The following is a 17,060-nucleotide window of genomic DNA, read 5'->3' on the forward strand; positions in this document are numbered from 1 at the left end:
CGGCCGGCCTGCTGCAGTTGGTTGGCTTTGATGGTGGATGACTGGCCGGGGTGGATGATCTCACCGATAAGCAATGCCAGTAAAAAATTTATTAAAAAATCATAATAATTATGATACAAGTGAATATTGATAAATAATGGTGTAATTTAGCTGATGAAATTATTAATCTATTCCTTTTTTTACTTTTTAGGGATAATTTCTGTGGTAAAATATTGTGTAGTGAGACATTACAAGTGTTTTTCCGATGAACGAATTTTTTTCATAAAAATTGTTTCTCTATTTATAGGATAATAACGATTGAAACATGTGATAATCATAAATCATAACAACATTTTTGAAAACCGAAAATGACGATGGCCCTTAATTTATAAACATGATTTAAATTTTAAATGAATAAAAATATTCCGCATTAACTCGTGGTTGGCTGGCGGGTAATTAACAATGATATCACCACACATCACATGATTATATTTATAATATTATCTTAAATCATGATTGCTCATATCACAGAATAACTGTGATATTATCATAATCATTGCCGGTATCCAGAATATGGTCGGATTTTTCTCTACAATTTCAATAATTCAGATTTCAGCCATTTCAATTTTCACTTTTTCAGGTCTACAGTAAACAGTCTTCTGGATATTGACTACCGTTCACTTTAAATTTCTGCAACTTTAGATTCGTAATCTGACATCTGTTTAGTAAATTAAATTTTAGATATTATAGTATTGTAGAACTCCATAGTCCTATTGGTGAATAAATTAATTAGCCCGCAACTTATAAAATATTATTGTAACTCTGAACTTGATTAATATTAATTGACCTCCATCATGAGCAAGTTTAAAATAACATCGGATTTCATAGTTAACGCGTTGTGCACTGTGACCATCGGTACCGGTGCTATTGAATATAGTTCAAACATAATATTTAACGATTTATTTGTCAAATACTTTAAAGAAGCAAACAAGTATGTTACTACAAAATACAGTTATCTTAGTGTTTTCATTTTTACATTTTTGAGTATTTCTATAAATATGCTAGACTAAACCACTATAAAAATAAAACACCAGGTTATTTGAACTATACCATTTACGTGGTTTATTATACTGGTGTCGATAAAATATAATGTTTGATAATTTTTAAATGGTTAAATCTAGCCAATTGCCTAGTTCATGTCTAGATCAACTAGATAAAACAGGTTTGAAAAAAATATGTTGTAGTCTCAAATTTAAAATCAAAACCAATTTTTAACTTATCAACAAGCTTAAATCACAATTGTTTATCTGCACATTCTTAACTTTTTCATTTCCACTCATGCTTAAATAAGTTGCTTGATGGTTGTTTTATTTATTTCAAAACTAAATATATATTATGTTTTTCAGAAATAATCAACCAGTTGCTTTAAGTGACTCTTTGAGAAAACGACTTGATGATGTAATTCAAGACTTAAAATTAACAGATTTTAAAAAAGCTTTTGTTGTACCATTTACAGCTAAAGGAATTTATCCAGTAAATGTTGGTTGTTTGAATACTCGTATGGGTAGTTATATAGGAATTCCAAGCATTTATGATCTTAACTCTGCAGATGATATTTCTATTCTAAACGCTTCAGATTTAAATATACAAGTAAAATCAATTATTTTTATAATATTATATATTAAGAGTTTGTATGCTATTAATTTTTCCTCTTTTCAGGAACAATATGCAAAACTTATAAATGACAAGTCTGAATTTGGACAGCAATTTGTGAAGTCGTTAATCTTCAGTGAACGTGCTAAAAAATATAGTATTGCTCGAGAATTGCTGCTTACAGATAATCATCGAATATTTATTAAATCTGTTTTATCTTCTATAGTACTAATTCCAATGTATGCTTTGGGATTTTATGTATGTAATGGATTGCCTCTAAAACCAGCTAAAATTAGGGCGTTAGCACTTGTTTTATTAAGTAATATAGGAGTATTTGTATGGTTTTTAATACGTACTGCTACTGAGAACTTTTATCAAAAAAAAGCCGATGAAAAAGTATGTAATATTGGTGAAGAATATATTAAGGGCGGCATAGAATATTATGAAACATTAATTCAAAGAAATCTAGCTTTAAGAAACATTTTACCAGATGGTGAAAACATGTATAATAAACAAGGAAATCAAATTGAATTTATTTCAGAATTATCTGAACTACCCCTTACATACAGAAAAAAGTATCTTGAAAATAGATTAAAAGATTGTATAAATGAAAACAAAGAAACATCAACATAATTTGTTTAAATATTTCAATGCTATTATTTGGTTTTTTAAATTAAAACTATTTAATTTTTGCTTAAAAGAATTTAGTTCGTAGACATTTTATTATGTTCATTATTTTCAAATCATGTTTACATTTTTTTTTTTTTTTTTGCATAAGTTATTAAAATGTTAAAAATAATTTAAACTGTAAATGGAAAGATTTATTCTTAATTCTTATTAGTATACAATATATTATTGCTACTTAAAGTTATACTTCGCTATTAATTAGTGACATGAGAAGATTTATTTAACTACTACTAAAATAATTTTACTGTTTCTTGAATAGTGTTATAAAAAAATAATATGTTTTACTTTGAATACTTTGTACCATATAATAAATATATTATATATAATTATGTAATAAATTTGTTTTCAATATTTTTATTTTAAAGTTATAAACATTTTTAAATTATTATATATTTATAACCAGGGTACAGATTTTATACTTTTTATAGCCTAAAAAATAATTGAAATAAACGCTATAATATGACCTAATAAATCTTAAAACAAGCATTATAAAATGCCCTAAAGACATAAATGAAAATTAATTAGTTCATAATCAAACAAAAGATACAAAAAAATGTATGACAGAATATTCCAGACAAAATTGAATGAATACAACCAATAAGGTGTCTTAATTATTCACCGTCCAATTGGCCAATTCAGCGGGCTACTTTAAAATAGATTTTAATATTAACAAAAATATATGGATGCTTATTATTTTTCTTATGGATTCAAATAAAATATAATTAAAAATAAATGAAAAACTTTAAGCTTTTTTTATTTTTCATACCGCATAATATAAACTAGAATAGATACCAGAAAAAAGCTAAAATTGCCCGACAACCTCTTTGAAGCCCTCAGCCCTACCTATGACAACACCAACAAAATAATTACATTTTTAAAACAAATTGATATGGATAATCTAATTTAAGAACCTATTGTATAACCATATTTTAGTATGTACCTACTAAATACTAATTTTGTTACAAGCTTATTACCTTAGCAGTTGGAGCTGTACCATGAATAAAAAAGAAAAAAATATAAACAGATTCATGGAAATACAAAATAACACATTATGCAAATTAGTAAAAAATAGAGTTATACAATTTCATTTGTGGAGTCCCTGTTTGCATGAAACAAATTTATAATTCATATATTTTTATCTGTATCCTATAACGATTAGCAAATGCTAACCTATAAAATCCAAGCCCTGCTTTAACTCTACCAACCAAACACTACTGCTAACCAAAAGTTAAATGATAAATTCATTCATTAATATTAAAATAGACAAAACCAAATGTAAATGGTTGAACGTAAATTGGAACAAATAGTATTACCATGTTATTATACATAATGCATGTGAAACAGACAAAAAATAGTAACCACATTCACTGTCCATGGTATATGAGCCAAATATTGTAATGTTAATAATAAATTAACCGTAGACTTTAAAATAGTTGTTAGTGTTGTTACATGTTCATTTCAATGCTAATTACCTAATTTTCTGAACAAAATGAAATTAATTTTGTAGTACACAAAATGTGTGTGTGGTTTACCATTACTCATAAGTGTGTAGAATGTTTGGAAAGAACGTCGTTCATGAGCGCATGTTCACACGTTCATAATTCATATATTTTTATCTTGAATTTTATCATTGTATAGTGAACAATACTATAACTTCTCGTTTTTTTTTCAAATTGAACGTGAACTTTATTTTAACGAATTTGGACGATTTTTAAGGCACTCAATTCATTTATCATTTTATAAATATATATGTTAGAATATATTGATTAATTATTTTTTATTATAATTCCTATTGTAATCAGTGGCGTATTTAAGGTTTTTCCGCCTCTAGGCACTTTCCAATTCGCCGCCTTCCTCCCCCTTCATCCTTCTTACAATTATTTCTAAAACGTATTTAAATTTACAATTTATTATATTATAATATTATATTAAAAAGATACATTGAGATATATGTAGATATATGATTAATTTTGAGCGAACAAAAATTAGTTGAGTTTGATTTCATCAAATGAAAAATAATTTTTCTAATTTTGTAAAAAAAAATTGTTGAAATTTGCCGCTCTAGGCCCGGTGCCTAAATACGCCTCTGATTGTACACAACTAGCACGGAGGGCTAGTTCCTATTATTAACAACTAAATGAACGAATTAATCTTTTCTAAGAACTCGACCCCGAACACATTCGTTTGAAAAAATACACTAAGGTTAACGTGAACGAGTCCCTTTTTAAAAGACTGGACGTGATCGAATTTATATTTTTAGAGAATGTTCCATAACTAACACTGAGTAATAGTGGTAGTACAATAATAAGTTTCGTCTCACTAACAGGTATTTTAGTTCTATGGTTAAGTCGGCACAGTTATTGTTGAGTTTTGATAAAATTGTATTTTTGCGATCTATTTAAATGTTTTCATCATTTTTTTATTAATAAATAATAACTTTTTTTAATTTTTGAAAATTCAGAAAGTAATAAGTGATTCAAATATCTTCCATTTCGACCACGAACCAGTAATCCATAAATAGAGTATTATTACCTTTACGTTATGCTTTATGCAGTAACAAACAATGAATCAACGGTTTAATATAAATGCATAATTGTGATACAACAGAATAGGTGTGTTTAAGTGCGTTACTAGTCAAGAGTAATAAAGTTCTATTACCAAGTTAAAATGGGTTAAAACTTACAAAATTAATTTAACTTTTTAGTTTTTGCATCAGTCAAACCATTTATTTAGTATTCGTGGTCATGAGTTTATGACGCCAATCGAATAAATGGTAAATAGCAATAGACATTACACACACGTTTCTAGTTTTTATATTGTCTAATGACTAACTTTTTTTATATTAATAACAATTTTGTTATCAAAACGAGTTATCTACCGTACACAGCTAATCACTGTTTTGTTGTTATTATTATTATTATTTTCAGTGTGTAACAATGTGATTCATAGGTAAGTAATGGGTAGGTATAGAAGTTTTTCTTAACATGGTTCCGAACTGCTTTTTTTTCAAATTTACGATTTTATAATAATTCTAGTGCAACAGCGATGAACTCGTTTCCGCCTCGAACTGCTACGCTTTTGTACGAATTGGACAGTAAGTGTAAAATGATTGGTTTGTTGGTGTAACTGTCGAGTTTTGTATTATTGTGTTTTAAACAGTCATTTCGTCAATATTTATTGTCTTGTTTTATTTTATATTGTAGAAAAGCTCATGGTTCTTTTACGTGATGGTAGAACGCTTATTGGATACTTACGAAGCGTTGATCAATATGCTAATTTATTGCTTCAGCAAACAGTTGAGCGCATACATGTGGGCAAAAAATTTGGTGATATACCCAGAGGTGTGTTTTTGGTCAGAGGAGAAAATGTCGTTTTACTTGGAGAGATAGTAAGATTGTTTTTAAAATGTTGAATTAAATTTAACAATTTTAATAATTGATGTTTGTTTTTTTAGGACGCCTTAAAAGAGGCTGATCAGATGTTTGAAAGAGTGTCGATAGGAGACATTTTAGCGTTACAAAAACAAGAGCAAGATGCTAAGATTGAAAAAGCTAAATCTATTGAACGGTCTTTGAAGAGAAGAGGTATGCGATTTCCTCCAGACCTAGTTCAAGATGACTTTCTTTGATAAACATGATAAATTTGCAAAAGTAAACAATCAACAAATAGTGATACTTTAATGTTTTCCAATTTTGTAGATTTGTTAATTATTTTAACTTTGAATTCTAACAAATTAGTAACTAAAGGCTGTCAAAATATTTACAATTATATTTTTTATTTAAATAGTAAGAGTAAAAAATTGTTAGTATCTTTTATTAATTTACCTAATAATAAAAAACATGGTGATTTTTATACTCTACAAAACAAAAAAGAAACAAATTTTTTCAATTGTCTTTCATTTTTCCAAAATCAATTTGGAGCAATAAAAGATCTTAAAACATTTTTATGTTACCACTATGTTTTTTTTTTGAAATTTGATGCAAATGTCATATTGTGTAAATTATATATTATATTGTTGACTTATTCCATATGGATTTGAGCAAAATGTATAATGTAAAAAAAAATTAGATTTTAGTTAATTTTTTTATTTATTGATTCAACCTTATATAATTTTCATTAAACATATAATTTGTCATTAAATTATTCATTTTTTAGTTGATAGATTTGCTATATTTTTTCCTCCAAAATGTTCATAATTTAGCAAAAACGGCAAAGCTATTTTATAAAAGTATAAAAATATATGTATATTTGAACATAACCTGACCAGGTTAAAAATTAAAATTGTCATATAACAGCTATTTAGATTCTAATAATTACATACAGGGTGAACCATGAGTTTTTGTTTTCTTTTTTTTTCATTTACTTTTAGAAATATAACGTAATGTAGACTTGCTACAAAATTAAATTGTGTTAGGTCTTAAAGAATTTTGATATGCAATTTATGATATTATTTAAATTAAAACTTTTGCTTAATAGATTCATTTTTTTAATGATTTTTCTTAAACTTTTATGCAAATGTAAACATTTAATCAAAGCTGCTAATTTTAAATCCTAATACTTAACCCAACCAAAACATTAATGCAACTGTTGTACAGTTGCGTTTATGACTACTAAAATAAGGTATATTTACGGCACATTTTAGAATTATGTACTTAAGTTCTTTCTATTTTCGGAATCAGTCATGTCCATTTTCTTAGTTTCCCCCAGTATATTTTTGTACTATAATTTATAAAATACATCTTTCACTAAATGAACAAAGATTCCAGTTTAAAATATTATGAGATAGTTATTTACTTCTTATTCATTGAGCATATATTTCCTATTTTATTTTTTCTGTAATTAATTTGTCATATTACTATCAGATCACTACAACTGTCACCTTGAAAAAAAAGTTCATCTTTGTTTTTAGTTAAAATAAGTTGAAATGGTGTCTCGACATTTCAGAATATTTATTTATTATTTAAATTACTTATTGAAGTTTTTTTTTTTTTTTAGTCTGAAAGAACTTGTAATGACCTTAGCAATCAATAACTTCAACTTCATTACACTCTTAATTGCTTTTAGAAATGTATTGACATCCAGGGCCGGATTGGTATATATTAGCCCATCGAGATTTTCACTTCTAAGCGGCCCATTTACATATTCACTGGCCCAAAATTTGGGTCTCTATTATTTTTTATCGGTTTATTACGTTTAAAATTGTTACAAACTTATATACTTATCCTTAACATGTATTATTTTTACCCACACTGATACTACCGGCCTTAACTTTAAGCTGCCCACTGAGATTTTCTTGGTAGCTCACCTAACCAATCCGGCCCTGTTGACATCTAATGATGTGCTGGTATAGTTTATTTTATTTTTTCTAATTAAATAATTACAAAATTATTCAACCGTACAATTTTATTTAATAAAGACAATTAAGTAGCATTAATTATGGCAATGGAATGCAAACTATTTTGTTTGTGGACAATCCATAAATTTTAGCTGTTACATATCATCATCATGAATTCACTCGTGAATTCATGATTATAAAATTAAAATTAATCTAACAATACAAGTATTTAAAATCAAATAATTCGTTGGAATATAATTTATAAATATAACAAATATATTGATAATTAAAAATAAAAATCCAAAATACAAACTAATATTTGTGTGAAAAGTTAGTATCAACTAGTGCACTATGTTTGAATGGCAGAAAATTAAACAATAGACATGACAAAGTAGAAAATAGAACATAAACTATGTTTTGATCATCAATCACCATGGTTGTTTTGTTTTTTGAAAAATGGCAGTTTGAGTTAAAGTCCATTTTGTAAAATATGGTAAGCTGCTCCGAGCGCCCAGCTTATTTCATGCCCATCAATAGTATTTAATAACTAAACATCAAATTTATAATGAAATTAGATTATTTGAATATATATATATATATATATATATATAAATCATAATTGTGATATTAAAATAGTAAAGACTTACAGAAACTGAAGTGTCAACAGGTAAACCAAAACCTTGTTCCAATAATACAGAAATATAGGTTAAATCAAGGCATTTAAATGGACGTAACTCATTATAACTTGTTTGAGAACATTCTGAAAAAATTCAATTTATTATAAAAATAATTAATATTATAAATAATTATTAACAAAAACATTACCTTTCTCTGCTGCTTTATAAAATGATTTAATAGTAACATCTCCTCCTTCTTCGCCTGAAAATTAGAATAATAGCAATAAATCAAATGTTAACAATAATGTACAATACTATGTTTATGTTTAAAGTATAATACATACCGACAAGATCAGCATCTTGAGCTCTGTCATAAAAGTATGAAAATGCAACTATTTTCTGGTTGAGCAAATCTTTGGGTTTGTCAGTGTATACAGTCTTAACTACAGCTTCAATTATACTTTTACACAACAAGTAATCAACAGCTGGACCTTTTTTTGATGGTGCCCCACTAAAATTAATATTAAAATATGGTAATAACTAAGGCTCTGATTAGAATGATCTTTCAAAAAATATGAACGATACCAAAACATGTAACGGTGCAATAAAAAAAAACATATAGCTGATTGGTTATCTATATAATTGATCATCGACTAGATATATGTGATATTATAATACCAGAGCATTTAATGATATTTTATTATAATATATTTTGTACCTATTTACATATATTTTTTATATTAGTAGAAAAAAAAATTATAATAATTATAAAATATAATTGTTACTTTAAAAAACGGTTAAACATTTCCTTATACATAAAAGTTAAAAAAAATAGAAAAAACTGATGTAAACACACTATATATTTGAAATATTTGTATCGGTGTATATAATATATGTATTGGAAATCATTGGGTTTAACATTCCAGAAAAAAATACAATGCATCAAAATTCTAGACTCTAGTCCTAGTACTAAGTAATAACTAATACCAGGACTGTAGCTAGGAATTTTCTATGGGAAGCAGTGGCGGTCCTTGACCAATTCCAGGGGGAGGGGGCGAAATATTTTTCACATTAAATACAATACGTACTCAAAAATAGAAGTTATAAAAAAATTTATTGCATGTAATAATTTTATATTTAACCAAGAGGGGGGGGCCCACCCATATATATATATATCCACCCATCGCCCTTCTCCTGTAAGACCACCACTGATGGGGAAGGGTCCATAATCCTTTCATACTGCCCCATAAAAGAATTTCCTAGTAACCACATAGTAAAATGCATGCAATGATTGGAATTAATTTGTCTCTATATTTTTTTATTATTAAAACTCTTATCAATTATCACAATAGGCACTATTAATACATCTTGGGCATCTTAAAAATTACTATAATATTATATTAAGTATTTATTCAGTTAAAAAAAAAAATGATTTGAAAAATAAACATTTTAAATTTTAGAATATACTAAACATTTTTACATTTTCTACTTACCTAACCTGTTAGCTACGGCCCTGACTAATACCTATAAAAGTAGATAGACTAAAGTAGTCAAAATGACTTCATATTTGTATCCTAAAACTCAACTTAGCTCACTTAGAAAATTGTTAATACAGCAATTAAAATTAAAAACTTACGTTATGTGATAGGTTTTTTGAGCAAATTTGTAGGGTGTTCCTTTAGCTGCTTCTTGAACACACGGACTAGTAACATTTAACAAATCACCATCTACAGTAAACACACTCTTTCGTGCAGCCATTAATCCCAACCCTAAATAACTAAAATGTATTTATTTTAATAGTTTGACATAATATGATATAAGTTTAATCTTAATATACCTGTGGCTATACAAATTAACTTTTTCATTCATTATCGAATACTCAGTAATAAATTCTGGTAATTCTTTTACAATTTGTTTACTATTAGTAGGGATAAATGTGATCTGTATAGATCCACCACCTAAATCAAGAGCAGCTACTGTATTTGTTAATTTACCATTCAAGCGATCTGGAAAAATGAATTAACTTTTATAGCTGCTTTATAAATAAATATATTGTGCATGTATATTTTTTTACTGAGAAGAAAATTGACTGTAAACCATGAAAAAAGACCCTCGTCAATACCATCCATTATGGCCACTGAATTTTTATTTGTATAAAATGGATTTTGTTCAAATAATTGTACTACCTATAAAGAAAAAAAAACAAGATTATTTATAAAATTAATTTAGCAGTTATTTTTGCAAAAAAAAAAAAAAAATACTTCGTTGAGAAGTCCATCTGCTTTTTCAGTTGGCAATAATCTCAAACCAGCTGTTGCTCTCATTGCAAGCGGTGTGCTTTTCCAATACCGCTCAGGCACAAAATTTTTAGCTTTGGCTAATAACTGATCAATTGATTCAGCCCCCTAAAATATAAAAAACAAATTTAATAAACTTAAGACATCATGTTATAACTATTAGTTCTGTTAGAACAATATTTACTTTTTTTGGATCATCGGCAAAACTAGATAAGCCTGGTTTAACTTGAACAAATAATTCATCTTCTAGTTCCAAAGAACCACCTATAAAAGGTAATAACAATAATAATAATAAGCATTAAATATTAAATGTTTTGTTTACTTGGTGTTTTTTTAAAAGCTAATGCTAAAACTCGTGAACCAGTACTTCCTGCATCAATAATAACAGCATATACAGGTTCTGCAGATAATGGTTGCTTTTTAACAACTTTATCTCCAAAATCCGATTTATATATAGTATAATAAGCTGAAATTTCACAAAAATTTAATTAACTGATGTTAAATGATAATTACAAAACAATATCATAGTATAAATTATATACTACTTACAGTATATTACCACAAAAATTATAGCAAAAATACTATACAGTAAATATTTAGATTGATTTACTTCAGGTTTATTTTTATCATTAACATAAGTATCATCTTCTTCAACAATCTATGAAAAATCATTAAAAAAATGTTAATAATTATACCATGTGTCAATATTGAAAGGGTTTGAATGGAGAACCTTATGACATTGCAACTATGATATAAAAATAAATGTAAATTTACCATTTCTAATTTCAAACGAAAATAGTCAGCTTTTGAAATTATTTAATTCTTTTCAAAATAGAGAAATCAGTTTCAATATATATTAAAAATATAGGTAGATAAATATTGGACAAAAAATACTTCTTAGCTGTAGTATTTTTTTTTTATAAATAAATTAATGATGTTACATAAAAAAATTCTATATTGAATATTACTAATGATATTAAATATTGCTCGTCTTTTGTAAAAACAAAAAAAAAATAATCTATTATTTATATGCCTTACAGTATATAATTATACTAGCTGACCCGGTGAACTTAACGCCTTCAAATAAAGTCTAGTTTCAAACTTTTAAATAATTTTGTTTCATTTATTGTTACTAAGGATCCCTGTCAACTTGATATATTTAAAGGGTATTAGTTATTACCAGGCGCGTAGCTAGAAATTTCTAAAAGGGGGGGGGTGTTATTCAAAATTAATTGAAAAAATTATACACCCAAAATTGATCACTTTATGTAGGTATATTTAAATTATTCACATATATATTATTATAATTAATGCAAAAAATAAAAATTATTTTTAATTTAATTAATTTAATGCGTCTATTTTTTAAAGCTAGAGTATCAATTTTTTCGTCAGTGGTTACGACTAAATCCCGATGAATATTCATAGCTGCTAAGCCGTTCAACCGATTTTCACCAGTTGTGTTCCTCAAATATGTTTTTAAATGCCGTAACGAGGATAATCAAACAATCAATAATTAAGAAGTTGTAAACGTTTTCTTACACGCTGCATGAAAAGATATATTAAATCGTGCATGAAACAAGTAATCAATAAAACGTCACAGAACAGTCTAAAATAGTAATTAATGCCGGATCCTGGCTTTAGTGCTTTACATTATTGTTATCGTAATATAAACTAATATATTTCATTTTGATAAATAAGTGTAAATCACGATTTAAGATAATTCGTGTTTATGTGGCATCTTTATCTTGATAAAAAAATATTAAGTATACCTACTACGGCTGAGGGAGGGGGGGGTGTTATTACACCTGTAACACCCCCCCTGGCTACGCACCTGGTAATTACTAACAAATCCTCATATAATCACATCAAAAGTATTTATAAATTAAAATTATTCTATAAGCCATTAATTACTACTGACTCGTACATCTATACCAAGGTTTTTTTTCTTAGGTTCTATCAAATATAATTTTTAACTTACAGAATTTTTTTAATGCCCAATATATATATATATGTACATTGTTCTATCATGTTTTTTTATTGTAAGATAACTATTATATGACTATTGAAATCAATGAAATTAAAGTTTTAATTAAACATATAAAGTTGAAAAATATACGTAAGAATTTATGTTAAATCGAAAAACTGTAAATTAAATATTATGCTTGAAGTTGGCATTTAGCAATAAATGTACATTTATACTAATACATATTAGTTTCTATTGTTACAATTTAAATAAAAGTGGTATTTAAAACTTAACTTTTTAAAATATAGCACTACATAAATTATTAAATACTCCTCCTTTAGTATCTAACCATACTATCCATTTAGATCTAAAAATGCGACTATTGTACGATGAGGCTATCATGTTTCACATTGGTCCAATAAGTAGAGATTGTAAATTTCATATAAAATCTCAACCATAGGAGTACATAAATTCAATGTTCTCTTTAGAAAATAATCATCATTTTCTAAAAATTATCTTTGCTCTCCTGACTAAAAAATGTCAGTGGATACTTGTAAATTCTAAATCATATAGAACATAATAATCTTTTGCATAAATAAAAGAGGGTATTTTAACACCAATACCCCTGGATTAAATTTAAGATTTTGATTTCATAGGAAACCTCGGATGAAACTAAATCATTACTTACAACTTTATAATTAAAAAAATCTTTTATACAATTCTATAAATTCTCTCAGAAATTAATTATAAAATGTAGATACTAATTTTGTAAAAAATTACCTAATTCACCTATCCTATAGATAAATTATAGATTTTTTATTGTTAAAATCAAATAATTTACATCTTAAGATACATTAAGAAATTAAGTTTTTAATACAATATAAATAGGTATATGTATCTCTACAAAAATTAAAAGAGTTAGTTACAAATTAAACAACTAACATTATATGTAAGATATAATTTATAAAATAAGAAAATTAAAATAGGTGCCTCAGTAAATATTATGTATGTCATACTTGGTGACCTTCACTCAATACTGACCATGAATTCTATAAAATAAAAAAGAGTAGGTACTACATAATAACAGAGATTACAACATTACCTATTACCTAGCAATGACAAATGATAAAATTTCCTTTTTCTATTAAATTTAAATACACTGTAAATGTATTTTTTTATCTATGTATATCACATCAGAATTCAGAATATATAAAACAATTTAGACAAGTTTAACTCTTTCAGATTTTAAATTAGTATACCTCATGATGAAACAACTTTTATATTTTAAATACACTGGCCGCAGTTCTTAAGCATTATCTAAATAAAAAAAATTATACAGATCAGTATTGATTATTTTTTTCTAAAATCAGTATTTTTCTGAAAACAAATTCCTAGTATTTTTTTAAGGACCCCTTGGACATATTAAGGGTCCTACTGTGTCCGTATCAATCTATTAACATCATTACTAAAGCTTAGAAGTTGATAACCTTACAACAATTCAAAAAAGCAGCTAAGTAAATGGATGTCGCTCTGCAGTACAGTAGGTTACAAGTGGGTTATTGTAATGGATGGTATTAAATTTGAATTCAATGATGCAATATCATTGTTTATGAAAAACGATTCTGAATGGAGAAGGTTTATCAGTCTAGGATATGTTATACTGTATTAATTATATTATTATAATTTTTTAAAAAAAGTCCGTAATTATTTAATTTTATAAAATTGTGAAATTGTACTATTTTCTCCTTTAACAGCTTTTATTTCGAGTATCGTTTCAAAAATCAAAAAATGACCTCTCTAGAGTACCAGCTCGAGAACATTACCTTTCAGAAAAGATGCTACACTTGACACTTTTGAGCAAGTTTAGAGGGAGCAAAAATATTTACAGAATAAAAAAGAAAAAGAAATAAACATCATTGTAAAACCAATATAAACCTCGCTCTGCTCAGAATCTAAAATATGAATATAGCAAAAAATGAACAAAAAATGACCTTGAAATTTAAATATTGCAAATAACGGCTTAAAATAAATAAAAAGAAAAGGAAGTTTTAATTTATAAAATACAAAAAATTATAATAGCTTACAAATTATAGAAAATTATTTAATTGTGCTATTAGATCATATTTGATGTTGTAAAAATTAAACAAACAACTATTAATAAATATTTATATTAAAAAACTTATCTACGACATCCACTAACGTGATTGGCGCAAATTTGAAATGAGCTAAATCTTCAACACAGGAGTTATTAGGAAAGCACTCAATTTAAGCTATGGTATACATTTATTTATGAACTATAATTTTAAATACATTTTAGCTAAGCAAGCATCATCTAAGAATTTCAAAAAAATGCACCAAATCCTAGTCATAATTACTCATTAGATCATACATTTTCCAATTAGGAATTAAATGTTAAATTAAACTTAATACCTAATATGAAAATAGGTTGATTTGTCAGCACTATAAATTTAATTTTAATATTTAATACCTAATGAATTTAATCAAATTCTGATTTATTAAGTCAACTTAAAGACCATATTAAAAATATTGAGGTTTTTAATGCTACTTTGAAAATTGTTCACTAAAAGAAGGACGATTCTCATTTGGAAAAAAATGAAATAGAAACATGATCAGTAGCTGGAAATAAATATGGTATTCAATTGAACATAAAAATTACGATAAATGCACGATTAAAGAGAAAAGCATTTTCACCGTAACATTTTACACCCTCACATGTGTTTTGAACCTAAACAAATTATTTTTGTCCCCTTGCACTGTGTCTGCACGGTGCTTTAAGCACGGTTCTTCGACACCGACTCTGCATTACAAATTTGCTACTCGGGAGGTGGGTATACGTTGGTTTGGCTTATCGTGTGAAATATATTATCTATATTAATACGTTTTGTATTTGTTTAAAATATATATAAATATATGAGCAACAGAGCACAGAAATTTATTATTATGATCATAGTGATGTCAAAATTGAAGTTATTAGAAAATCTTTTCCACAAACCTGTTTAGTTTTCTTAGAGTGCCTTTCCATTTCAGTAAATCAAATAACAACCGAAGTCGACGAAACTCCGTGGACCGTTGTGTGAATATTTAAAAATCTATGTACGTATATTATGGATTAGCAATAAACTACGGTCGGAGGATAAGCTGAGACACGGTTAAGCAGCAACAATAATTATTACTACTCAGCAATAGTATTAAATATTAATTCACACGTTAATGTACACTGCTACTGCAATACTGCGTACAGACTACAGACTACAGAAATACAGAATACGGATATCTTTAGCCGATTGCCCAGGTCGAATAGGTAATGTTTATTTTATCTACGTTATCATTTTTGAAAACACGGTAAGTAAAATGATGTTCAACTATACACATATTATCATATATATATATCTAGTAGTTGTATCTCAACCTGCAAGTTATATAACACAATATGATGAATCCACTGATAACGACTAATCCGACTCCGCCTTTTTTCCAAAGCTTAAAAAAAATATGAAGTCATTTCTCGTTACACAATACACTTTGACTTTTAGGTAGGTACCTACGACGTAACAGTATTATTCTTTACAACATTTTGCAATACATATTTAAATATTTAATATAGTGTCACTGAGGATTTTTGTATTTTACGCTGACCTCCATCCTGCACAGTTTTTTCATTAAGTTTAATTTTATATAGATAGATAGGTACCAGATAAAATCGTTTTTCGAATAATTATTGATTTATTAGCTTACAAATAATAAAATCTAATGTTAAGATTTTGAGCGAAGCTATTAATCTATTGTTTTAGAAGGATGTGTATTTTTTATTTTTGTAAGTAATAGGGAAAAAACTAAAAAAAAAAAATAAGAACAAAAATGAGCGCCTGAATTGTACACGGAATTCCTGTCTATAATATTTAGGGAAATCCGAAAATAGCTTAAATATTAAATGCTTTATATGCGACCATATCAAAATTACCTTTATTATGGAGTAATATGTAAAAGTGAGAGTACCTTACTTACGTACTGTACACATTTAAATGATACTTCATTATTATTGAATCATATTTTTATATTTTTTTTGTTAATGTAAAACGTTCATTTAAAGTTACATCTTTAATGGACAAAATTATAACATTGATTATGTTATGTACACAGATATATATACTTTATATATCTGTGGTTATGTATATAGGCATGCCTGTGTATGAGATAGTTGTAATAATAATAATAAAAAATGTTAACGTCAGAAACGAATTTAGTTTTTTATCGTAATTATTTACGGTGCCTATTACGAGATAAGTCGTGTAATAATTATTGCACACTCGTAGTACCTTAAAATTAAATACCTAATGTATATTATTATTCACTATAAAACATATTAAATTATTAAATAATTTACGGCTGCGCTGTCATAGGCGTGCGCAGACTTTATTTGCAGGGTATGCGGCTGATAAAATATGCCCCTCTACCACAGATATAAATTATCCTAAAATTAATGAGCATGACATTTCATCTTACACTTT

The 17,060-nt window shown here is 26.7% G+C and overlaps 3 protein-coding genes across 5 annotated transcripts; 2 read left to right on the forward strand and 1 right to left on the reverse strand.

Annotated features, from left to right (window-relative positions):
• The first annotated feature begins 180 nt into the window (after nt 1-180).
• On the forward strand, nt 181-4,967 carry LOC107162804 (transmembrane protein 177). The gene is made up of 3 exons (XM_015509846.2): nt 181-970; nt 1,386-1,629; nt 1,699-4,967. Exons 1-3 carry the CDS (start codon nt 834-836, stop codon nt 2,263-2,265), a joined length of 948 nt encoding a protein of 315 aa, XP_015365332.1. The 5' UTR covers nt 181-833; the 3' UTR covers nt 2,266-4,967.
• A 226-nt stretch (nt 4,968-5,193) lies between these two features.
• On the forward strand, nt 5,194-6,654 carry LSm1 (U6 snRNA-associated Sm-like protein LSm1). Of its 3 annotated transcripts, none has more exons than XM_015509850.2 (4): nt 5,194-5,268; nt 5,355-5,413; nt 5,523-5,707; nt 5,774-6,654. In XM_015509850.2, exons 2-4 carry the CDS (start codon nt 5,365-5,367, stop codon nt 5,945-5,947), a joined length of 408 nt encoding a protein of 135 aa, XP_015365336.1. In that variant the 5' UTR covers nt 5,194-5,268; nt 5,355-5,364; the 3' UTR covers nt 5,948-6,654. The 3 variants fall into 3 exon arrangements, with proteins under 3 accessions (XP_015365336.1, XP_015365337.1, XP_089083981.1); XM_015509851.2 differs by having other exon boundaries at nt 5,261-5,279; XM_089227855.1 differs by lacking the exon at nt 5,194-5,268 and having other exon boundaries at nt 5,272-5,413.
• A 1,050-nt stretch (nt 6,655-7,704) lies between these two features.
• On the reverse strand, nt 7,705-15,854 carry NTPase (ectonucleoside triphosphate diphosphohydrolase NTPase). Its single transcript, XM_089227854.1, has 12 exons — nt 15,545-15,854; nt 11,118-11,226; nt 10,891-11,034; nt 10,753-10,832; nt 10,533-10,676; nt 10,346-10,457; nt 10,109-10,277; nt 9,908-10,048; nt 8,616-8,782; nt 8,480-8,533; nt 8,302-8,414; nt 7,705-8,201 (listed from the first exon to the last, which is right to left on the reverse strand). The coding sequence occupies exons 1-12, from the start codon at nt 15,572-15,574 to the stop codon at nt 8,124-8,126; spliced, it is 1,341 nt and encodes a 446-aa protein (XP_089083980.1). The 5' UTR covers nt 15,575-15,854; the 3' UTR covers nt 7,705-8,123.
• Nucleotides 15,855-17,060: the final 1,206 nt, after the last annotated feature.

Source organism: Diuraphis noxia, unplaced genomic scaffold (genome assembly GCF_037042655.1).
Source record: "Diuraphis noxia isolate RWA-SAM2 unplaced genomic scaffold, SU_Dnox_SAM2 contig0004, whole genome shotgun sequence".
Lineage (NCBI taxonomy): Eukaryota > Metazoa > Arthropoda > Insecta > Hemiptera > Aphididae > Diuraphis > Diuraphis noxia.

Coding starts and splice junctions, on each gene's coding strand:
- LOC107162804 (XM_015509846.2), top strand. CDS start 834: ATGAGCAAGTTTAAAATAACATCGGATTTCATAGTTAACGCGTTGTGC. Junction 971..1,385: donor TACTTTAAAGAAGCAAACAA/GTATGTTACTAC, acceptor TATGTTTTTCAG/AAATAATCAACCAGTTGCTT. Junction 1,630..1,698: donor CTTCAGATTTAAATATACAA/GTAAAATCAATT, acceptor TCCTCTTTTCAG/GAACAATATGCAAAACTTAT.
- LSm1 (XM_015509850.2), top strand. CDS start 5,365: ATGAACTCGTTTCCGCCTCGAACTGCTACGCTTTTGTACGAATTGGAC. Junction 5,414..5,522: donor GCTTTTGTACGAATTGGACA/GTAAGTGTAAAA, acceptor TTTATATTGTAG/AAAAGCTCATGGTTCTTTTA. Junction 5,708..5,773: donor TCGTTTTACTTGGAGAGATA/GTAAGATTGTTT, acceptor TTGTTTTTTTAG/GACGCCTTAAAAGAGGCTGA.
- NTPase (XM_089227854.1), bottom strand. CDS start 15,574: ATGGAAAGGCACTCTAAGAAAACTAAACAG. Junction 8,783..9,907: donor CAAAAAACCTATCACATAAC/GTAAGTTTTTAA, acceptor TATTAATTTTAG/TGGGGCACCATCAAAAAAAG. Junction 8,534..8,615: donor TCAAGATGCTGATCTTGTCG/GTATGTATTATA, acceptor TCTAATTTTCAG/GCGAAGAAGGAGGAGATGTT.